The sequence below is a fragment of the Rosa rugosa genome, chromosome 6 (genome assembly GCF_958449725.1).
Source record: "Rosa rugosa chromosome 6, drRosRugo1.1, whole genome shotgun sequence".
Taxonomy (NCBI): domain Eukaryota; kingdom Viridiplantae; phylum Streptophyta; class Magnoliopsida; order Rosales; family Rosaceae; genus Rosa; species Rosa rugosa.
Window position 1 is genome coordinate 12,573,674 of NC_084825.1, and position 23,579 is coordinate 12,597,252.

Here is a 23,579-nt window from a genome sequence, read left to right on the forward strand (position 1 = left end):
GGCATCTTCAATTTCCACCTCTTTTTCTTCATTGAACTGGTCATATGGATAGTATTGCTGCCAAAGGCATCACTGATGGCTAGCTACGGGAAACCAATTCAGTAGATTAATTTATGAAATGAGGCCGGCCGTAAAAAAAAAAAATTAAAAAAATTAAAAAAATAAAAAAACACCATTTTAATGTTTTGAGAACTAGCCATAAAAAGAAAATGTTACAAGAAATCAAGGAATAAATAATAATAAATAAACGTCCATTTGGTAACATTTTATTTGTTCGATCTATATATTATGGTTGTATTTTTTTTTTCTTTATTTCATGATTTTGGAGAAATATAAGGCAGAAATGAAAGAGTAAGTATATCTGAAACAAAAATTTGAAAATGATCGAAAACTATCTAAATTATAGTCCTCGTTCGGATGAAGCAAAAAGCGTGTAGGAAATATACGGGTTTTGATCATGTATATTGGACAATGATTATAGATTGAGCTCCAAGCTAGCTCCCATGTTGCAATGAAGTGAGTGGACTTGACAAAAACTGAAGTCTTGTTCTCGGCAAAGCGTCTAGATTTCGCAACGAGGCACTGGTAGGGTCTAACAGAAGACTCCTATTTCTATGTTACAATCCCAGGATCGTAACCATGAAACGACATCGTTGCAAAAGGGAAAGAAAGGAAAAGTAGGAGAAACAAATGAAATGAACTAATTCAATAATTCTTCGAATAATCCCTTACAGCGATGGATACCTACTATTTAAGCAAATGGATGATGAAACTATCTACAACTCTCTATTTGGACCACTGCCCAAAATAATAAACGTGTGACACGGCCCAACAAAGCCCACAAGACAGAATAGCCCATAACAAGGATAAGAATCCTAACATTCTACCTATTTAGGGCATACCTGATCGTCTTCAAACCTCACAAGACCAAACTAGAGACTTGCCCCAAGATTGTACGCAACTCAACCGCATTATCAAAAAATTCAAGGCAAAGCTGGCGATGAAGAACAGTGACGGCAAAGGTACAAGAAGTCCTTCATCCGTGGCAATCAGAGAGGCCACAGATGCTACTACTGCTCATTCTACTTCTAGTCATGAACCACATAAGAAGATTAAATTGGATTTAAATTTTTCAGATTCTTATGATTCTGAGATTAACGGTAAGAAGTTGCATGCTGATTACAATACTATAATTCCGAAGAGGCCATGAAGATGGACATGCAGTACCTAACAAGGGGTGCAAAGCTTCCCGAGGACGAATTGATTGGAGATGATGAGGCAAAGCTTGCTTCACTAGAAGCTAAGCTGCAAGCTATAACCAAGAGAATTGAATTAAGGGAAGCAACTAATTTTTAAATTCTACCGGATTATATGTATATACAGCTTTTCTTTTATGCAACTCTTTTTTTTTTTTTTTTTTTTTTTTTTTTTCCTTTCCCAAAATGTTAGTGCCGGTGTAGAGAAAGAACACGATAGGGATAATACGAAGCTTGTACACAACTGCAGACCAATATGATACCAATCGGAGCATGTTTAATTACAAGTAGGAATTAAGTCACCCCCGACAAAGACGAGAAGCTTTGTAGCAAGGACTGCAAAACTACCAAAGTTCCCTCATGATTTCTGATCAGAACAACCCGCCCTTGAATCCACTCAGCCACCACATAATCAACAACACCTACACTAAATGTTTAAAATAGGAAATCCCAGAAAATGGTTGTTCTAAAGTACATGAACTATACAGAGCTTACGGGTTCAGACAAAAAAACAAAACAAAAAAATCTAGAGAGAGCGTATGTGCGAGCATGGAAGAACACTTATTAATTACTCCATGATAGGAAATGTCTGCTCCATTGTAAATACAAATATTAACTGGCGCTACATCACTTCTTCAGGATTTTGAATCAAACTAATCGACTCTTAAGCTTCATTTTCCAATGGCAGTGATGATGACAAAGTTTTTTCCGAATCATCTTCATCATCCACTACTGGCGTGTCTTGTGGATATAGGAAAGGCTTTGGAGGCATTTGAATGAATTCAACTTCTCCTTCAAGCATCTCTACTACTTTGTTCATCGAATTAGGACGGTCACTAGGCTTCATTTGTATACACCACAATGCTACCATGAGCATTTTCTTTGTTAGTTTCTTTTCCTCGTCCGTGGCATCTTTGATTTCCATCTCCTTTTCTTCATTGAACTGGTCATACACCCAAGAAGGAAAGTAAATTTGGCTCGTATTGGCCGCATTTGCATTCAAGTTCTTTCTTTTCCCTGCTATTTCCATCAACAACATTCCAAAACTATATATGTCAGCTTTGTTCGATACACCTCCAATATTCTTGTAAAACAATTCCGGAGCTATGTATCCAATGGTTCCTCGAGCTGCGGTCAAAGTTAAACTGCTATCATCTAAGGGGCATAATCTTGCCAGACCGAAGTCTGAAATCTTCGGAACAAACTTCTGGTCAAGAAGAATGTTGTGTGGCTTGATATCGAAATGCAAAATTTTCATATCACATCCTTGATGCAGATAATCAATACCACGGGCCACTCCTAGTGAAATTTCAAATGCTTCCTTGCAACTTAAGGAAATGAGTCCTTCCTTAAGAAATATGTGTTTATCAAGAGACCCTTTTGACATGTACTCATATATAAGAGCACGCTTTGATCCCTCAGCACAATAGCCAATTAGTCGCACCACATTTACATGATGAATTCTTCCAATGGTAGCAACCTCATTTATAAAATCTTGCCCATTAGCTTTGGAATTTCCCAACATCTTAACAGCAACAAGGCGACCGCTCCGAAGCTTTCCTTTATACACAGAGCCATAACCTCCTTCCCCCAATTTATCCTTAAATCCTTTGGTCATCTTCTTGATGTTGGAGTAGGAGTATCGTATAGGCATGAGGTTGTTGTGACTCTGCAAGAATTCTTCAATAACATTGTACATTGATAAATCTCGTCGTTTCAACTTAAAGATTAAAAACACAACCACACATGGAATTCCGAGTACAGTTTTTGCCAGAGTCCACGCAAGTACTGTAAAGGAAAATAATTTAGTCAAGTGCTAGAATTACACTAGAGATCAATTATTCAACCGTACGTTTATGACACTTTATCTCTTTGAAAGAATGAAGTTTTCTCAAATGGAAATATATAATCAAGGTTACTTTTAGAAAATGAAATTAAAGATAAAACGCACCAGCCATTGGAATTATTATATTGAACAAAGCAGCAAGAGAGAGAACAGTTATACCTCTTAGAAAACAATTAAATGGATTGACATTCCTGGTGCCTGCATCACAAATATCAAGTTCTCAACTCTGAATCTTGTAAATGATAAAAAGTAAACCGAAAATAAATAATTGTGGTAAAGCTTGAAGAACAGAATGTTCCTTACCACAATCAACTTTGTGGGTATTAGTGTCGACATAGCATTCCCGATAGCTACGTGATCCACGGTAGCTGTCCAACCATGAAAGTTCAAAACCATAGAGCAGCTCATTGTGGATGTCAATATAGGAACTGTTCACGTCCTTTGTACCAATCCATGATGTCAAGACCATCAGATCTATGCGACATGAATCCCACAAATCCGAGGCATCTAAGTCTCCAGCGATAACAAAAGAATGCCCACTCGTTGCATTAATGCAAGAAGCAGTATCCACATAGAGAGATGAATTCCCCGGCCGATTTTCACAGCTCATGAAAATTATAGGCTTTGACAGTTCAAACCTATCCAACTGCAACCAACTGACACCTTTCCATATATAATGGCTGTATGGATCCTTATAACTGAAGTTATAGCTGGCCAAGGAATAACGAGGGAGTGAAGAACAGTTATCCTTACGAATATTGGCATCCACAACTCGGATTGTGTAGTTTCCATAATTGATGGCAAGCACGTAGTATTTTCCTGAATACAAGTGTAATACAGTGACCTTGTTCTCACAAGACAGGTTATACCTTGATTTACCACAATTCTTTGGATCGCCATTGAGTCGGAAAGGGTAACTTATGTTGTGGATGTCACCGCAGGAAGAAGGCTGGCAGTGATGATCATCCTTAGCGTGGGAAGCTACAGTGCACAAACCAAGAAGTAGAAGGACGAGTCGTGCTGGCATGGGTAGCCTTCCTGTGATCATGGGAAGATACACAAGCAGAGATGAAATAAAGAAATGTTCATTTACCAGTTCACATATACGGAATAGCAGTTATGACTTGTAGACAGTGGCGGAACCAGGATCAGAAAATGGGATGGGCTAATTTTAAGTGCTTAAAAATTTTGCGAACTTCTATAAATGCACATTTCACTAAAAACACAAATATATATATATATAGATATATTATATATACACATTCCATTATACACATTTCATATATACACTAGACTCATCATTAAGAAAATCCTATTCACCATCATCCAACTATTCAATATTATTCACTTTATAAAGTGGGGGAGGGAGCGGCTATCCTTTTTCCTATATAGAGTTTGAGTAGCCATCCTAGCTAAGCTAACAAGATGAACATAACAATTTGAACATTAAATAATAAGAGACAAGATTATAAGACAATCCAAAATTCCAACTCAGCTACTCTTTGCACACTGACTAATATAAACTCAGAACCAAGTGAACCAAAACGAATGCACTTTCAGGATGCGGGGGTGAAGCATTAGCTGTGAATCAAGTACATCTCATAAGAACCAAACACGCATTAACTAAGTAATCAATTGCCACTTGAAAGTTACCTTTTTGGTAAGCTCTCTCCACGCCATTCATAAGTGTCTCAGGTCAAGAATCAAACTATTTGAAATCTTTCAAGCTCTGCACAGTTGAACAAAGACATTCACATAAAACAGTGTACACTGATTGGTTGCCAAGAACAATTGAAGAAACCAGTGACAAAATGACATTCTTAGGAAATGGCATGGTCAGTAGCATTTAGAAAATCCTTAAAAAATAAATAAATAAAATAAAATAAAATAAAAAAACTATTAATAAGAAACCCGGATTGCCTTTCCACCAATTCGCATCAGATTCAAAACAGAATTCAATAAAGGTTTAAACTTTTGCCTAAAAATACTATCTTTTTCTGAAGACTAACCAACTTAGACCAAACTGAATGAGTTTTCTCAAAGGCTGAAGTGAACCCAGAACTTAACACATGAATAGCAGCTGAGAAATTGTTAGAATCTGACATCAAGCTGTTGAATAAAGCAATACAAAGTTGGAATCTTTAAAGCTTGTGGCCAAATTTGGTCTGTTATATTTTCAGCATTTTGCAAAGATACATCTCTAATCCTTCTCTGCCGAGACATCATAGTTGCAAACAAAACCATAATCAAATTGCTGGACCGAGTGAAGAAACGCAATGATAAATGACAATGGCAACTTGTGCATTAAGATGGAAGTTTACATAATCATTTGCATGCATTGTTTCCAATAAGGAACGTCTAATGTTTCCAATCTAACATTCCCGTGACCATAAAAATCTGAGAAATATTAGCACTATAGAGAGATTCTCATTAGCCATAAACAAAAGAAAAACAATGAGAAGAATAGCTGGTTCAAAGAACTACTGTGTCATAAATTGGTGTAATGAAGACAACAGATACACAAATTTAAAAGGAGAAGAAGAGTGAATGGAAAAAAAAAAAAAAAAAATTCTACCATAAGTGTCCTACAAAGTCTAAAATTAAACTTAGAACAAAAACAAAAGTAACAGACCAGAAACCCAGTCTTTCATTTAAAATGAAATAATTGAAATCAAAACATAGAAGAAGATCAGAACATTAAAGGAAAAAATTTGCAGAAGATAGAAAGGGAGAAAACATGAAACTAAATGTGAAAAAGTTCATCAATTAATATGAGTATAAATCTCAATATGGATCTTAAATGTATTACTTGTTAACAGTTCATTCAACTAATGACCAATTAGTTGGAGTGGATAGTAATATTTACTGAGAAATCAAGGCAGAGTAATCTATACATTAGAAGTTGGACCAGTACTCTTAACTGATGCTTTCGCTTGTTCAAAATCCAGGCAAATGCACAACACTTAAATTAGCACAATGAAAACCAAAAATTGATCAGCAGCTCTTTGATAGGGTAAGCAACTAAACAAATTTCAGATGGTTATTTAGTGAACTATTACTAAGATTTTTTCAATATTTTATACGGAGATCAGCGTAAACTAATGAATCCAAATAAGGAGATCAGCGGAAACTAAATTAAAGAACAAATAGGAATCAAAAACAAACCAAATTCAGGGGTGAATTTCTGTGATTTCAACAGCTTGGCTTCCTTATTAGAAAACCCTGTGTCCTGATCACCCGCTGTATTCTGTTGAATACAATTTCAATGAAACATTACATCAACATTTACTACATCAATGAAATTTAGAATTTTAGAGAAGATCCGAGTAATAAGAAATATAATATAGAAACTGCTCCACACTATCAACTGGAAGATTTCTGTCAATTATGGATTAAACTTATTCTGAAACCAATATATACAATTTTTCTAAATAATGTATCATACATTAGCAAACATTCTATTGAATCCAGTAGGAAAAAAAAAAAAAAAGATCAATCATTTTTGCAAAGAAAGCTATTGAGATCAAAGTATTATTTTCATTATGATTACAAATATTGTTGTCGTCACTACTATTACAAGTTCCAGTACCTGAATGCATTGTACATGCATCTTTGGTATCTGGTAAACTATGTTCAATCTTCCTATTTTGGTCAGATTCCAAATGAACCAGTCCATCACCACTGTCCTTGTGCTCTGTCCCATCCAATAACAAACTTTTAAATAAGTTCCATGATTTTCAGTTTCCCCATTTCCTACGGTCCTACTTGTACAACTCTCCCTAAATCATATCTCCAACTCATTCAAATAGCTAAAGTAGATCAACTTTACAGAAGTCACTGTTGCTCCACCATTCAAGTCCAATTCTTTGGACACAAAACACCATAGCCTCTTCTTCGAAACTAAATCATACCGATCTTTATGTCTCACAACAGAGAACAATCTGAACAAATCCACATGTTGCCTATTACTAAAAACTGCACACACGGGAATAACAACATATCTATGACCAAAATCCTTGAGAAAAACAGATAGAATTTGATCAAATGTATATCTCTGCCTACACCTATAATCATCATTGTTATCATCAATACATTGTACACTATCTTTTACAGTATCAATATCAGTACCCTTATGATGATTGCCATCAGCATCACCATATTCTACATCATTTTTTACACATTTCATACCACTACCAAGATTATCGCTGTTAATTAGATACTTCAAAAGCAAGGTTCAGCAAATCAAATTAACCTCTGTTAATGTTCCATCATAAATTAGTAACTCGCTACCAAATGTTTTATAACTTTTTAGGAAGACAAATTAGGTTACAAACAACTATTTAATCACAATCAATATCTTCTATTAAATTGAAAAACATATTAACACAATGATATTTTTTATAAGAGACGATCTAGGAATTCAATCAATTGAAATCCATAAGAACAAAAATCTTTCATTGTTGCTTGTGTTGTACTTGTTTTCCAGATTAACTACATGAAATTTTAATTGATAAACTGAACAGAAATCGTTTTTCCTATGTATATAAATTTCAATTGCTGAATCAAATAAGAATCATTTTTTTCTGATTGAAAACATTTGTGTGTTGACTTAAATAACAGATACACAGCTTATCAGATCTGTATGTTGAACAACAAATATGAAAAAGAGCGGTTTGGGTGAAGCTTACCCAGTCTCTATCAAGACTGATGTTGATGGCAGCTCTGAAACAGTGCAAGAGCTAAAGTCAGTTTAGACAGACCTTTCCCGAAGAAACAATTAGTCAACCCCCACTATCTGCAATGTTTGTAACCTCTATCTACAATCAATCAAATACAAATTCCTCAGAAGAACCAACCTTTCGAATCAAATAGTGGACACCCAAAACCTAATTAAACCAATCAACCGCCACTCTCTGTCGGTTCAACTCAGAAATGAAAGAAACCAATCAGATTAAACAAACCCAGAACAAAAATTCAGAGTATTTGTGCTCTGAAGCTAAAGCCCTATCAGAAAACACAGAATTTTAACTAATCAATTAAAGAAACATAAATACTATCAAATACCACACCTGTTCCACTTATTTTCAACCCAATCTGCTCGTCAAAAAAAAAAACAAACAAACAAACAAAAAAAACCAAATCAAAATCTTACCACGCTTTCACGATGAACCCAATCTTCGAACTTCAGTTACTCAACACGCAAAACACTGGACAGAATACCAAAAGAAAGAAACACCGATTATAATAGGCAGCAGGAAAAAAAAAACAACAAAACCAATACAAAACAGCAAAGCTCAATACCTCCCTCTTTCTGCCTGCAACGATGATGGATCAAATTTCTCTCTCACACCCGATCTCTCTCTCTCTCGATCGTTTCTGGATAACTGATCTCTCTGATTCTTCTCACTCCCACGTTTTGTCTTTAGTTGAGCAATTATATTTAGGGCCGTGACCACTTATCTAATTTTAGCTCAAAAATTACCCACTTACTCCACCAAGAGTTTTTTAACCTCATTTACCCAATCAAACAGTGTTTGACAGTATTGCCCTTATTTTAATTAACAAATTACACTCATATCTCTCTCTCCTCCCCTCATCGATTTCTCTCTCTCTCTCTCTCTCAGCCACCACGCCCACCACTCCACCGTCGATGTCGCCCTCCACCGCCGCCGCTCTGTCCCACCGTCGGACCACCAGAGGATGACGCCATCCAACTCCACGATCCCAACCTCTCTGGGCTTCACCGGTTTTGTTCTTCAGATGTCCGGGAATCTCTCCACTCCGGAATCGGGTCTGGGCTTTGCCAGTTTTGTTCGTCAGATGTCTGGGAAGCTCCGAAGCTCCACGCCTGAATCGGGTCTGGGCTTCGCCGGTTTTGTTTGTCAGAAGTCCGGGAAGCTCCGAAGCTCCACGCCGGAATCGGGTCTGGGCTTCGCTTGCAGGTCTCGGACGAAGTCAAAACTGTGGTCTAGTGGGGGGCAATAGACAGATTATTGCCCCCCAATAATTTCTTAACTGTGGTTAATTAATCACTGAAATTAGTGTTTTGATAAGTCTTATGTTGTTTTGAGTTTATTAAAGTACAATAATCTGTCAATGATAGAAACTGATGATTTTTGGGGTGGTCTATTGGGAGGCAATAGACAGATTATTGCCCCGCAATAATGTCTTAACTGTGGTTCATTTATTACAGGTCATTTCAACAAAATGCTGCTAGATTCATTAACCAAAATAATTAGGTTTATTACCAATGCTTGGTGGCTCAAGTGGTAAGGAGCTTGTTCCCCTTAAGCAAGGTCTCGAGTTCGAGCCTTGTGAATGGAGCAGCCAGTATTGGGAGAGCTTCCCCCCTAAATGGGGTCCGACCCGGCTCGAGAGGGATTAGTCCTTACCTACGGGTGGGGGATACCTTGGTTTAACCAAAAAAAAAAAAATAATAATTAGGTTTATTGGGGGGTCATAAAAAGTTTATTGCCCCCCAATAATTTTTTTATAAATGGTCAGAAGTAACTCAGTTTGGTTTTAAATTAGTTTACAAAAGTACAGGTATTCAAATTCAGTACTTGGTGAATTTAAGTCCCCAAACAATCAGGTTATGAGCGCCCATTTTGCCACAACGACCACAACGAATTGGCTTTTTTTTTTTCACACTCTCCACTTGACTTAAAATATCACCCATATTCCTTCAAAAAATAACAAAACAAATATATTATTGCCCGGCAATAAACAGATTATTGCCCCCCAATAATCTATCAGAAGTACCAAAACACAGTAGAAGCAGTCTTGGAAAATATCACTGAACACAATTATAGAGACTTTATAACAATTAAGACACATTATTGCCCCCCAATAGGAAGATTATTGCCCCCCAATAATCTCGACTCCGGTTGACGATTTTGCACACAAAACCAGTCATTTTGCAACAATTCCAGTTGACCATTTGCCTTCACACTGATTTGACTCCGATTGCAGCCCAGGACCGGTGATACAATCAAGTTGTGATTTCTGTGATGATCAGTCGCCGGCGAGAGAGACAGAAGCAAATCGAAGACATACCAGATTCTACTGGCGGTCGTCGATTCCTTCAGAAGATCCAACCCGGCCTCGCTGAGCTTCTCAGCGACGAGGACCGTTGGCTTGGCGTCGAGCCTGGCCGCGGAGAGCACAACGACGAGTTTCGGCGCCACGATGGCAAGAGTCGGGGTCGTGGGCGACCTACTGGAGGGATGGAGGGAGGGAGAGAGAGAGAGAGAGAGAGAGAGAGAGAGATAGAGATCGGTGAGGGGAGGAGAGAGAAATCGGTGAGGGAGAGAGAGACTGAGAAGAGAGATTGATCAGGGCAAAAGAGTCCAAAAATATGAAGAAAACAGGTCCAACTCTTAGAGTTTTGGGTAAGTGGGGGTTTAAAAATAAAAATTGTTGTGTAAGTGGACAATCTCTTAGAGTGTTTGGGTAAATGGGGTTAATTAACCCAAAAAATGGGTAAATAATCATTTTCCCTTATATTTAACTGCAGAGACTTGATGGGCAATTATATTCTTCTCACTCCCACGTTTTGTCTCTCATTTTGCGGCGGAATTTATTCTTGTGCTAAAAAGTAGTTTGAATAACTAAAGTGTTACCATATTCATTTCTACTGAGTCAACTAAGATACTTGCACAAAGTTTCTTTATAGGGGCAGTAAAGGTCTCTTTCAAGTCTTCAGATAATCAAAAATAAAAAGAAAGGATTCAACTCAACTTCTTAGTCGACACAAAGGGAAACTGAAATGAAAGAAAAACCAAAGTGTTGTGAATGTCCAAAGCATACGTGCTGTGGTTTTGGTATCTATTTCATTACCATTTGCATTAGTTAAGTCAGTCATTTTCATCACGAACTCACCAAAACTCATGTGTGAATGTACAGATGGTGTGCATTTAATATAAGAGAACCAAACTCTGTGGTTAGCATGTTCAGTGTGAAATTAACAAATCCAAAGTTGGATCAATAAGATATAGAAAATGGAAATGTTTAGATGAGTTTGGTATCAAAGCTAAGTAAGTGAAATAATTTTGTTTTGAAACGTATGTTAAGCTAAGCATGTAGCAATGTAGGACAGTTGTAGAAGTTGATTATTTAGATGGATAGATAGACAGATAGATGCAACTCCATGGTGAATTTATCCTAAAGCTCTTCTGTGGATTAATAACTATCTGATGGATCATAATTTCAAGGATGTGGGTTAGCTAAGTTTAAAGAATGGACTTTATTTACCTACAATAGGACTCATTTGTCATCATAGTTAGACAAGTTAGTAAAAACGAGACGTGTATAGTATGCGAAAAATACGTACGTGTATTATTCAAACGTTTTATCAAATAGTTTGTTGAAAAGTTCGGCAAAATATTTTCAATTAATTAAATAATTAATTTTTTTAATTAAAAATATTAATTTATATTAATTTTTGTTCAATAATATGTGTAAAATACGGAAAAAACGTAAAAATTGTGTATAGTACGTGTATAATACTTTTGGCTTCAAAAGTACGGGAAATTTAACGAGTCGCTTTAAAAAATATGAAGTACGGAAGTATTTTTGAAAAAAAACGTAAGTACTTGTTTTATTCGCGTATCATACGAAAAATTACTAACTAGGTTTGTCATTGCTAGATTGACTCATTATTTTATACTAGCATTTCTCCACACATGCTCTGCATGTGCAAGTTTTTTTTTTTTGCAGAAAATAATAAAGAAAACGGTTATTGCAGACATAAGATCATGGGAGAGAAAAGTGGATTGTGGCTTTTTTTTTGTTTATTTTTTTAATAAAAATATATTTTGTAAATGTCATAATTGTCCTTGTAATTTAATTAATTCTCAAAGTTTTTTAATATTTCAGGGTCATTTTGGTACATTTTTTCTGTTTTGGTTAACAAAGTCTCTTCTCTTAATAATAGTATAGATATAAAAGGAGCATAACACTGTTTTACTGTTCCTAAGAAGTGGCGGAAAAGCCATTTTTGTCCTCACTGTTGAGGAGAATATCAAGAAGGTGGAAAAGTCGTTTCTGTCCTTGCTCTTCTCTGTGTTGGATAGGGATCGTTGTCGGGTTTGGAATTCAGCCATTCAGATCAAGATCAAAGAAAGCAAAAGAAGAGAAAAGACGGAAAAGAAGAATAGAAAAGAGGAGAAGATCTCCCCGAGAATAGACCGGCCGGAAGGTATTTGTTTGATTTTTTTTTTTTGGTGGGTTTTTTCTTCTTTTGTTGGACGTTTTTGAGGACGGTAGTTGTTTTTGGATATTTTGAATTAAGTGGACTATGGTTCGATTTGTTATTTGGTGAATTGATTTGTATGGTTTTGGCTTTAGATTAGTTGTGAATGATTTCATAGAGTTTGGTCGTTTTCATTGTTTTGATGACAATTAATTCCATGGAGATTCAAGGTTGCATGATGAGCTCACCACCAAATTGAAGCATTTTTTTTTTTACCCACTTCAGTACAGATATATCAAATATGGTCAAATCGTGACTTATTAATGGAGCTGAAAACGAATAGGAGAGCTTTGGTTTTCAAAGCTTATCTGCGAGATTTGATATAAAATTTGGGATTTTGAATTTTTGATTTGATGTCATCGTAGGTCGCCGGGGTGGGAAAGAGAAAGAGGAGAGATCCAAGATTGTGGTGGACTTCCGGGGGAAGGTTTGAGTTTGTTTCTGGAGAGGTGGATGCTAAAATTTTGATCGAGTTTGGGGGAGAGCTTTCAGCAGGAGAAGAGGTGTGTGTTTGATTTCGGTTTCTTTCAGTTGTCTAAAATTGTGGTTTAATTTTATTGAGTTTTGTGTCTCTAAATTTTGTGTATTTTATTAGGATGTAAATGAAAGTAATCTTCTTTCTTTGAGCAAATAAACTAAATTTCTTCTGGGTAAGCACATATATGTATGTTTGTATACAGAGTAACTGAGACGTTTAACCATACTGCTTCTTATGTTTTAGACTATTAATTACTTCTTTTTAAAATGGGTAGTTGAAGGGCATAATTGACATGTATAATGTTGGGTACCTTAATTGGCATATTGAAGTCCCTTTTCTTTATGATAATTTCCAGTGTAGAGATGAAGAAGGGATATTCTTGGTATATTCAGTCAGTAGCTTTGAAAGGTGAGTTTTTTATTTTTATTTTTAACTCAATTCGCATATGATCATTCAAGGCTTCAAACTTCTAAATCTAATTCTCAAAGTCTTGATCTTTTGTTGCTTTTGGTTTACTTGCAGCACCTGTGTATTCAATTGGACCAATTTAGGAGTGGAGTGCCTTCTGTGTAATCAAAAGTTTCTGGTCAAGGTAAGTGTTTTGATGCCCTTGATTAGGTTTTTGTGGTTGGAGATGGTCAATTTCCCTAAGAGTTATTTGATTTAGGTCTGAAGTTGTTATCTTCAGCATGTGTGTGTGGTTGCAGATGCCTTTGATCAGGTTTCTGGGTGGGAGATAGTAATTTTACATAAAGCTTATTGTATATGGACTGAATTGTATTGTTCTTTGTGCATAGTATGAAGGAATTCCTGGGAATGGAGTAGCTTGAACACCGCTTATTATGGTGGAGTATCATTAAAATGAGATGTATTGTTTGACATATATTATCTAGAACCCCCACTTATTGTCAAAACAAAAAGAAAGTGAAATGGTTAATTGCTTTTGGGGGGTAACAATGAATACAGAAGTCATTGCCTACAATAGCTCTTTATGTGAGTGGACATAATGGGGAGTGCAATTTCTTTATGCTGTTTCGGATTATATATTGCATATTGTTTCTGTTTCATATTTGTTAGTTGATTACATGGAATGAGAACCTGTGGGCTGTATATTGCTGGTATTAAAAGGAAAGTCTCTGATCCTATGTACTGTAAATATTGACATTTAGAAGATTAACATTTCTCTGGAATTTTTTATATGTTTTTGCTTATTTATTTGAATACGGTATCAGTTTGCCACAAAGAACTATTTGGTAGGTGGGAATTTGAAACACCAGTTCATCCATATTCTGCTTAGTGCTGCTTTCCTTATTCTACACTCTACATCATTCTAGAGTTGTATACAGAATTACAGTTGAATTAAAAATGGGTTCATAAACACACCCAGTTGAACAAGTCAAAGATAATAATCTATGGCATTCTGTACATACTAGAACTGTCTATTTTTACTTAAATACGGAGACCAAGAGAAGGAAATACATTCATGACCCTTATATATACCATAGACTTCCATGTCATCAAAAGAAAAGAAAAAGAAAAAAAAACACTTCCATGTGCTAAACTAATTAATAACATCAGCTTGGATAATGAGGTTAATATAAAAGTTTGCTCCTCTTCTTCAACGGTCAGCCTCATTCCAGCAGTAGGTTTGCAGCAACATATAATTGAGGTCGTTTTCTTGATTAAGCATTTTTCATTGTGTACCTATACTAGAAGCTTATATTTATGAGTTCTGGTTTATGGCTTCAAATGGGAACTCTTCAGATTTTACCATTATCATTTTGCAATTTAATTAGATAATCGAATGTGTATGTTTGTGTCTATATGTATATGTACTGCTTTTCCTTGACAGAGATTTTCATATCCTTCAGTTTGGATCATGTCTGTGTCATATATACTGAGGTTAAGATTATAAATCACTAACTATTTTTATATCAATATCCTAGCTTTTGGAGAAAGCACTTGATGAATGCGGTGTTGATTTGGGTTCTTTTTGCTTATAAATGAAATTTCTGGTATTTTTCAACAAAGCCGTTTCTTTGGATCTTGCACATTCCATGTCATTATTGTTTATTGTCTAATCAGTTAGTTTGTTCCATTGCATAATGCTTTTGGTAGAAGCAAGATGAAATCTCTTCGGCAAGTAGTTTACTGAAACCAGTCCTCAAATATGCAAAAACGAAAACAACCCTAAATGCCAGGAGGAAACGTTGCAAGGAACTCTTTTGAAATCTAAAAAATAATTGAACCACATTCTTTTGTAAACATAAACGAAAATAGTTAATAACATTATTAACTATTTTTGTTACTGGCAGGCTTTTAGAGAATGACATATGACCCAGAAAACCATACCGGTAGTAAAGCCTTTCCATTGCATAGTTGGCACTTAATTTTCATCATTGTCCAATTTATGCCTATACCTTAAAGCTAAAACTTAGCAGAGCTAGCTTGGTTCTGCATTTTGGATCTTGCTAATTTTGCATATATCGTATATGTGCCGCTCAATATATCCTTTATGGCCTATAAAATCTGGGGTTTTTGAAAACCTCTTCTTGGGTTTATGGTAATCTCAGGCTTTAAGTCAGTCAAAGCCAATGTGAGTCCCTATCAATATTTTGCTTCCAAGGACCCTTTACAATACTCACCTAATGAGCAAAAGCCCCCTGTAACTAACAAATATATAGTTGACATCTTTAGCTCCAATATGCATGATCACATAAACATATTGCAGTTGAAGTTGTTCATAGCCACATAAAATGGCTAGCACTAGCAGCTCGGATCGGATTTATTTGTTGGGACTAACACTGATAAAGTTCTTTTTACAGATACAGAGAGATACCAACCTGATAAACCATAATCTCCAGCAGCAAAGCTTTATCGTTGTTAGAGGTATATGCTATTCATTTTGTCATTTATAATTACTGATCTACACAAAAGTTTTTGAAACAAACGATCCTCAATAACAATCAGATAACAAAAATAACATGTTATAATGTGCACAATAGAAGGTGTATATGTATACCTCTAGAGAAACGATTGTTTTGGAAGCAAAAACATAGCATTAATGAGAATATGTCATTCCAGCTAAGTATGGGATTATGTTTAGATTTTCAAGGACCATCTATTTGGATGGTTCTGAAAAGACCAAGAACACAGGTCAAGCTCACCCCATTTTGAAGGAAATTATTTCATAATATCCGATGATAATTTATCATGATCTTTCAAATTAAAAGGATACATATCTTTATTCCAATAGGTGTATATTGCTCTTAAAATCAAAAGAATTAGACAACTACATGTAGAATGAGTTAAAAAGTTTGTAGAACAGAATGAATTGTGAAATTATTAAAGCTTGGTTGTGCTATCCGTTTCAAATTGATAGCTTATGAAGAACGATCCACAAAGAAATAGAGAGATTGGGTGTGATTGTTTGCTTTGCTTTGCACAGATAGCTGATGTTCACAAAAGGTAATTTTCACGTCATCATCTGAGTAGAAGGTTAGTTGTTTCTAAGCCGATTTGTTTTTTCTTTTCTGAGCTGTGAGTTTTTTATTTTTTTAATTTGTATTCCTGAAATTGTGATAAATTTATGTTTCTGTTTATAATTGTATTGAAAGAAAGAGTATAGTTGTTTCGAATATTATAAAAACTGATACATTTGAAAATTTTATATCTACCTGTTCCAAAATATTTTGGGTTTATCCCATCATAGTATCAACTTTCTCTAATTGGAGATGCCTACCTGGTGTCATATTATAGTCTCCTGTATACACCATTGCAGCATCTCCCATCTAAGAAAAGGTCATCTTCAACTTTCTCTTCATTTGCCATCAGCTTTATTAACTGATGGCAAATGAAGTGTAGTTTTATCCCATCATAGTATCAACAATCTGTATTTTTTTGTGCTTCCCAGTTTCAAATCTTTTATATATTTTATAAGCTTAATAGTTAATACCTGAAATCACTAAATGATGTCTATAAGAATTACACTGATTTTGAATTGATTTGGCACCTTACAAACATGAGCAACGTTCAATCACAATACAGTGTCATTGTCAATATTCATAAGCATCACCTAAATATCTTTAGACCTTAGCTTACACCCGACAAACTATTGTAGTACTAAACTCACAGTTATTACCTGTCAATTATATAGTATCTGTAAAGAAAACAAAAATACTTTGTTCCATCTTCTTGATTTAATTTTTATGTTTCTTTAATCTGACTTTGAACCTTTTGTTCTCTCTCTCTCTCTCTCTCTCTCTCTCTCTCTCTCTCTTTGTGACCTTTTCTTCTGCTTACAGCAACTTTCTCTTCAAGTTACTTTTGATACCTTTGCTTCCATCTTCTTGATTTAAATATTAGGTTTACTTAATCTGACTTTCAAGCTTTTAATGGTATTTTTTTTTATAGGTTATTAAAACCATTACACAGGTTTAACTCTCTCTCTCTCTCTCTCAACAATTCATTGTTTTTGTTTTTCTAGACCACAAATGAGAATATGGAAGTATTGGGAGAAAGAGACAAAAATAGTTCCATACCACACTACTAGAATTTTGCTCTTAGACATCACGACAATTACATCGGTGAGAAATTCACGCGATGTAAAAAATTATCATTAACATCGATTCCTCAAATTCCGATTTATATGTATATAATTGACATCGTTTTTTACTGTTGACTGATGTCTATATTTTGATTCCAAAATTTTTGAAAACGCGGAAAGACTAACTTAAACAATTTCGTACACGCGGGGAACAAAATTTTCCCACTCTACTTCACTCACTCTCTCTCGCCCTTCCCTGAAACCTATCCCCCTCCTCCTCACCCTCCTCCTCCCTCTCTCTCTCTCTCTCTCTCTCTCTCACCCCCGTCCCAACTGAACCGGAACCACAAAACCCTAGAAAACGAATTTGAAGAGATTTCTTTGTGGCTCATCTCGGAGGTGCAGCCTAGCGTTGACTCGTCGGAGGATGGCGAAGAAGATGGTGGCTACGGTGAGCCCACTCCGGTGGTTGGAGATCGTGTCGGAGGAGAGAGTGTCCTCCAGATCCACTTTGTCTCGTGGAGTTCTTGTTTCCTTTCTGTTCAGCACCCAACCTCCTCCTCCATCTCCGAACGGCACCGAACCGTCCTCTTCTTCCTTCTCCGCCTCCGACCAGAACCCGTCTAAGAACGAAGAGGAGAGAGAGGTCGGGTGCGAGGGGTTAGGGCTCAAAGATGGTGGATGTTCCAGAGTTCAAGGCCTCCGTTTCAGAGACAAATTGGAGCAACTCCGAAAGAAGTCTGGGTAATTTGAATCTTTTTAGTTTATGGATTTGGTTTTGTGTCTTTGAAGTATTTGTGAGTGGGTTTCTTAAGTTTCTTCACTTTTGTGTGATTCCTTCTTTAATTTATTGAATGGATTGGATTATTGGCATGATAGTCATATGCAGATATAGATCCTCTAGGCTTTTTTTTGATTGAGGATGGAACAGAAAATTGAACTATCGCCAAAAATGGTATACCCAGAAAAGTACTGCTGTTGATTTTATGAAATTCATAACTTCAGAGATATATTGACTGCAGAGGAGCTTAATCCCTTTCTTGATGGCTCTGCACAATCACAGATGCACTTCCTTTGACAATTATTTTACTTTGTTCGTCAGTTACACTACTTTTGTACATATGTGAAGGTATCCATCTGCCCACGGAGCAGTATTGCTTTCGCTTGTGAAAACTGAAAAGTTGAACCCTTGATGTGTTATTTTCAAAGGTATTAATTTTAATGCACCTCATAGGCATTGTCAGTAACTGTTGTTGCAAGTTTTTCATATTATTTTCCTTCAATGTAGTACCAGTTCTTGTTCTAATGCGATTGGTTATTTCAATGAAAAAAAAAACATCAGATCTACTTCTGCTAAAGGTGTGTATCCACCCTATTTGAAGCTCATGTTGCTCCTGCAGGTAGCTTTGATTTGGGTTTTGTGTTTTGATCTGTTTGGTTACTGGGTTTGCTTTGTTTTTTCAATTGCTTCACTTTTGTAAAGAGTTTAGTATATTATTATTGTGCAGCTTTATGTAGATAATCAGATACCCAGTTTTGCTTTCTCTTTATTGTACTTAAATTGGTAATCTTTTCTGTAAATTGTTCTAAGTTGGGTCGTATTGATCTGTTTTTACATATTGGGTGTTTTTGTTTCTTATTATTGGCGGGCTTATAGTGTTATTTGGATTGGATTGTGTTTGCTCAGGGCCATTGATAAAGCACTTCTCTTCCCTTGTCAAGTGGACGAGGGCGGCATCTGCCAAAACACCCCAATCAGGTAAATATGAAGTGACTACTGTTTTCGGTGTATTTTGGTATTTTTGTTCTTAGATTTGTGGTTTGTTAAGTGTAAGTATACTCAGTGGTGTGTGTTATATGGTTTTGTGGTATTGTAGATGGTATTATGTGGTATGGGTGTTGTGTTTCAAGAGAGCAAGTTTTTCAAGTTTTCGGGTTACTGTTGCTATTTTTTTACACTGCATGCATTTTTGGTGATTTGTTTGTTGATTTGTGATGTTTGTTTATCTGTATGCAGGGGAAGCCTCCTGACTGGCAAGATTTTGCGGTTATTATTACTCTGCTGGTCATCAACTCCACCATTAGTTTCATCAAGGAAAATAATGCGAGTAATGCTGCAGCAGCTCTCATGGCTCGTCTTGCTCCTAAAGCCAAGGTATCAGATATACCAATTTGTTGTCGTTTTGTTTTTAGGGTGGTAGTTACTGCTTCTGTTATGGTGATACAATAGGCCATAAGCTCCATCTTGGTCTATTGATCAATTTTTGATGTATGAGTAGAAAGATTTTATGGTGATATATGATGAAGTAGAATCTGATCCCCAAAAGAGGGATGAATATTTACACAGATTGATGAGTCTCCCAAATCAGGTTAAATATGAATACCACTGTTTTAGGACCTGTTCATATCCTCCTTGCATGCACACACAACACACTTGCAAAGTCGCAGGTGCTGATAGTATATTGTGTGGCTTATGAGGTACTTGTCATTCAGAAATGGTCCGAGATCATTGGGCAAGCACGCCAAAGTGTCGAAGTTCTTAAAGATCAGGAAGTGATTGATACGCTTTGAGCAAGCGCATAATTTAACCCTGAAAACATCGTTAGTAGTATAAGCAAATAGGGATCGTTCTATTCCGGGGATTGAGGGTACACTTGTCATTGTCAAAAAAAACAAATAAAGAATTAAAATAATAAAGTAAAAAGTATTATGTACAAAAATAAAATAAAGAATAAAAATATATACAAGTTAATATAAAAAGGGGGGTTTTGAGATTATAGAATTGGAATTAAAATTAAATGAAATAAAGAAAGTGTAAAAACACATATACAAGGGAGGAACACAAGAAACAAAGATCAAAACTACAATCATATGTATGAAATCCAATTACAATTCCTATAGTTGATTATCTATGTCATGAGAAATAAGTTGACCATGTGAAACATTCGAAGCAAATGATTTCCCATATTTTACTTTCCTTGAATATTTAATCTAAGTGAAAGCACTTAAATTAAACCTATTGAACATGCAATCATAGTCTAGAAAACTAGCTAATCAAGAACACATTCAATGCATGAAGAACAAAGAAAGGATGTCAACCAAAGTGCACAACCTAGTATGAAAAAGTCCATCTATTTGCAATCCTCCTTAATTGATTTCGACTTTTGTCCAAAGCCTTTACTACTTAAATCTAGCACCAATTACATGCATATATCCTAAGTTGGCCATCAAAGAACACATACATATAAAAGTTTTCCATAATCCAAAATCAATTAAGCAATCTCACATAAGCAACATAAAAATCAACATAAAGAAATCACAATTTTTATTCAAACATAGAAATTGGGCTTAAACTTTGCCCTTAATGTTATTGTTAACTAGAAACAAATTCCTACGAAATTAAATAAGGAAAAAGAATGAATTACACCGTGAGTTGGAGATGGAGATGGAGTGCTTGAAACGTTGAAATCTTGAATCTTGGAAGCAAGCCTTCAAGGTGGACGATGGAGGATATGATATTCCCGGCTCCTTCTTCTTCTTCTTCTTCTTACTTGAAAACGCAGAATTTTGCAACTAGAGAATGGAGAGAAAAATGGAATGGAAATGGAGAGACAAAGAAGATGAAATGGATGAAGGAATGTGTTTAGAGTGAGAGGAGAAGGTGTTTATATAGAGAAGAAAAAGAAGAGTGAAATGATAAATGGAAGAAAAATAATGAAAGTGGTTTGTAAAATATGGAAAAGATGGAGTAATGATGAAATGAAAGCAAGGCATGAATGTGCAGAAGTATGGAAGTGATGATGATCTATTGGAGCAGAAAAATATATCCAAGGAAAAAGAGAAAAGCATCTAGCTTTCTTCATGTGGGTAGGAAACATGAACATGTGAATATTGAGCTGGTTTTAGGTCAATTTCTGCCCCTTTATTCCTTCAATTATTTCTCCAACAGGAATTCATTTTTGGCTCTTGACTTCTTCATATGAAATGATCTACCATGAGTGTAGATCATTTTGGTAAAATTTCAGAATTTATTTCCATGCCTTTGGGCCAGAATTTCTGCTGGACTCCTTACGGGTCCAGTTTTCCAGTTTTGCTTCTGCAGGAAATTGGGCTGACTGTTTGAAGGCCTTCCGCTCAATTCTAGCTCTGGCACTCTTCATAAGAAACGATCCTTAGGATGTCTAGAATGGATCTGGAAAGTTTCAGCTCATTTGGAGTTCATTTGGTCAGGCGGCCGCTCCTTCTTCCTTGCTTGGCTTGGTTTCTCCTAGCCGGAGTAGGAAAATGTGTAAAATTGACCTTTTAGTACATTTCCATTTTTCTCCATCATTTATAGGTAATTATGGACCTAATGCTCATTTCATCATCATCTACTCCAATGTACCTAAAAAAATAGAAATTAAGTTAAAAATCGATTCGTTAAGGAATTAACTAAGCAAAATGTGAGGAATTAACTATTAAAATACCACATTAAAATGCTGCTATCAGTGATTCGAACCATTCTTAATATATTACAGGTATACATTTCTTGAAATATAATGGTGGTATCCTGTAGAAAATTGATCCATACTATGCTTTGCTGGTCAAACTATATAATGCAGCCTGATTATTATCTTCATTTTCTGTGTTCTGTGACTTTTGTTGAATATTGTTTATTTTGTGTACATAAGATTGCAATTTCTCTTTCGTTTGTCAGGTTCCTAAATGGGCTTTTTACATGTTAATTTTTTTTCTCTTTTTGTCTGTGTATCCAATGTCTGTCATAACAATATTAAGTGTGATAATAGTCGTTGTTGACCATCCTTTAGTTGGTCCTGTTTTGGATATCAGTTGTAATTATTCTTTGGTTTGCAGACAAACACAAGGGTTGCCAGCTCTCTTGGAACATTTCTCTTAACCCAGATTTCATTGATCTTTTTCGACATGCTTAATGTCTACAAGTATAACCAACATTTTCAGATGTTAGTCGAGTTTCAGTTGTCCAGTTATATATCTTCATTTCAAATATTGTAGTGATATGCATGGATCTATTTGTGCATTTATAATATAAAGTAATACCTCTGGGTATGGTTTCCCTGTAATCTTTTTTGTTTTCTGATTAAGAGTTTGGTTGTCTGCAGTCAATTGGTGTGAGTGTCCATGTAACCAGTGATGAGAAGGTATGGATCTAGAAGATTCTAAATTCATCTGTGTGGAAGTGGATAGCTTGGTATAACTTGACCTCATTTTTATTTTTGTTTTGCAGAAAGTAGTGCAAAGATGGCCTTGCTTATGGAATGGTACACAATGACCGTTTTACTTCTTTGCAAACCCTTTGTTTTGTATATGGAGAAGTTTAGGCCATATGTCCCCTTCTCCCTACTCTTTGTACACTTTTTTTTATCAAAAATAGTATTAATGAGAATTTTCTTTTGGTTACCACTTGTATTCTCATTGTGATAATTTTCTAGTGAAGAAACTGATTTATGCACATAAGAAGCAAACCACTTTTAAACTAGAAATTGAAGCAAAAAGAACGAAAACTCAACAACTTAATATAACAAACTGATGTCATAAATGACTAAGAACATCAGTTCTATCTATAGAACAGATGTCTAATATTGATATATAAATCAATTTCTTTCGTAAAACGATGTCACAAGAGGAAACGAAATCAGTTTTTTATAAACCAACCGATGTCTGGAGTCATTTTATACATCGAGACGTTATAGAAACTGATGTCTAGAGTTATTTTTAACATCGGCTAAAAATCGATGTCTGGGTTTTCATGATCTTTAACATCACCCACTAAGACATCGGACGATTTTTTTTTTAACATCGGTTTCTGGCCGATGTCAAAGACCAAAATTCTAGTAGTGTATACCCGTTTAGTAATGGTAAATTGGTTCAATCTCTTCAGTTAAAAGCTAAACGCATCCATTTCTTCAACATCATGATTCATTTGACTATGCAAATCAATTAGTTAGTCTGCAGGCTGACTTTCTTTACATATCAAGTGTTCCTACAAATTAAGCTTCTGTGGCCTATACTTTTTTTCCTTTTTGCAATCTATAATGTCATCTCAGATACCGGTTGACAAATTTTTAGTTTTCTTAGTCGCTAGAACTTCTTGGATTATACCTTATAAAGTGGTTGCATTGCAGATTCAGAAAGGTTTAGGTATGCAAGGGATACATCATTCGAAAAGAGTCATTTGCATA

General features: G+C 35.6%; 1 protein-coding gene and 1 long non-coding RNA gene across 24 annotated transcripts; one reads left to right on the top strand and one right to left on the bottom strand.

Moving 5' to 3' along the window:
- Positions 1-1,668: 1,668 nt before the first annotated feature.
- LOC133714452 (rust resistance kinase Lr10-like) lies at positions 1,669-8,529 on the bottom strand. Of its 9 annotated transcripts, XM_062140571.1 has the most exons (9): positions 8,404-8,529; positions 8,255-8,309; positions 7,959-8,015; positions 7,791-7,824; positions 6,268-6,349; positions 4,756-4,831; positions 3,406-4,140; positions 3,262-3,300; positions 1,669-3,044 (listed from the first exon to the last, which is right to left on the bottom strand). In XM_062140571.1, the coding sequence occupies exons 6-9, from the start codon at positions 4,784-4,786 to the stop codon at positions 1,921-1,923; spliced, it is 1,929 nt and encodes a 642-aa protein (XP_061996555.1). In that variant the 5' UTR covers positions 4,787-4,831; positions 6,268-6,349; positions 7,791-7,824; positions 7,959-8,015; positions 8,255-8,309; positions 8,404-8,529; the 3' UTR covers positions 1,669-1,920. The 9 variants fall into 9 exon arrangements, with proteins under 9 accessions (XP_061996555.1, XP_061996557.1, XP_061996553.1 ...); XM_062140573.1 differs by lacking the exon at positions 7,959-8,015; XM_062140569.1 differs by lacking the exon at positions 7,959-8,015 and having other exon boundaries at positions 7,791-7,915.
- Positions 8,530-12,092: 3,563 nt separating this feature from the next.
- LOC133715501 (uncharacterized) lies at positions 12,093-22,800 on the top strand. 15 transcript variants are annotated; one of them, XR_009849094.1, is made up of 14 exons: positions 12,093-12,301; positions 12,721-12,858; positions 13,189-13,241; positions 13,356-13,425; positions 15,659-15,722; positions 16,282-16,331; positions 17,138-18,588; positions 18,722-18,779; positions 19,067-19,138; positions 19,397-19,534; positions 19,873-21,896; positions 22,234-22,319; positions 22,500-22,538; positions 22,625-22,800. It is a non-coding gene; the product is annotated as an uncharacterized LOC133715501 (long non-coding RNA). The 15 variants fall into 15 exon arrangements; XR_009849096.1 differs by lacking the exon at positions 19,873-21,896 and adding an exon at positions 14,780-14,848 and having other exon boundaries at positions 16,216-16,331; positions 22,234-22,538; XR_009849095.1 differs by lacking the exon at positions 19,873-21,896 and adding an exon at positions 14,780-14,848 and having other exon boundaries at positions 12,094-12,301; positions 22,234-22,538.
- The last annotated feature ends 779 nt before the right edge of the window (positions 22,801-23,579 follow it).

Excerpts from the sequence above, each read along its gene's own strand:
- LOC133714452 (XM_062140575.1), bottom strand. The coding sequence starts at position 4,786 with ATGAATGGCGTGGAGAGAGCTTACCAAAAAG. Across the intron at positions 3,301-3,405 it reads TACCCACAAAGTTGATTGTG|GCACCAGGAATGTCAATCCA; the intron begins GTAAGGAACATT and ends TTTGTGATGCAG. Across the intron at positions 3,045-3,261 it reads ATTTAATTGTTTTCTAAGAG|TACTTGCGTGGACTCTGGCA; the intron begins GTATAACTGTTC and ends TTTCCTTTACAG.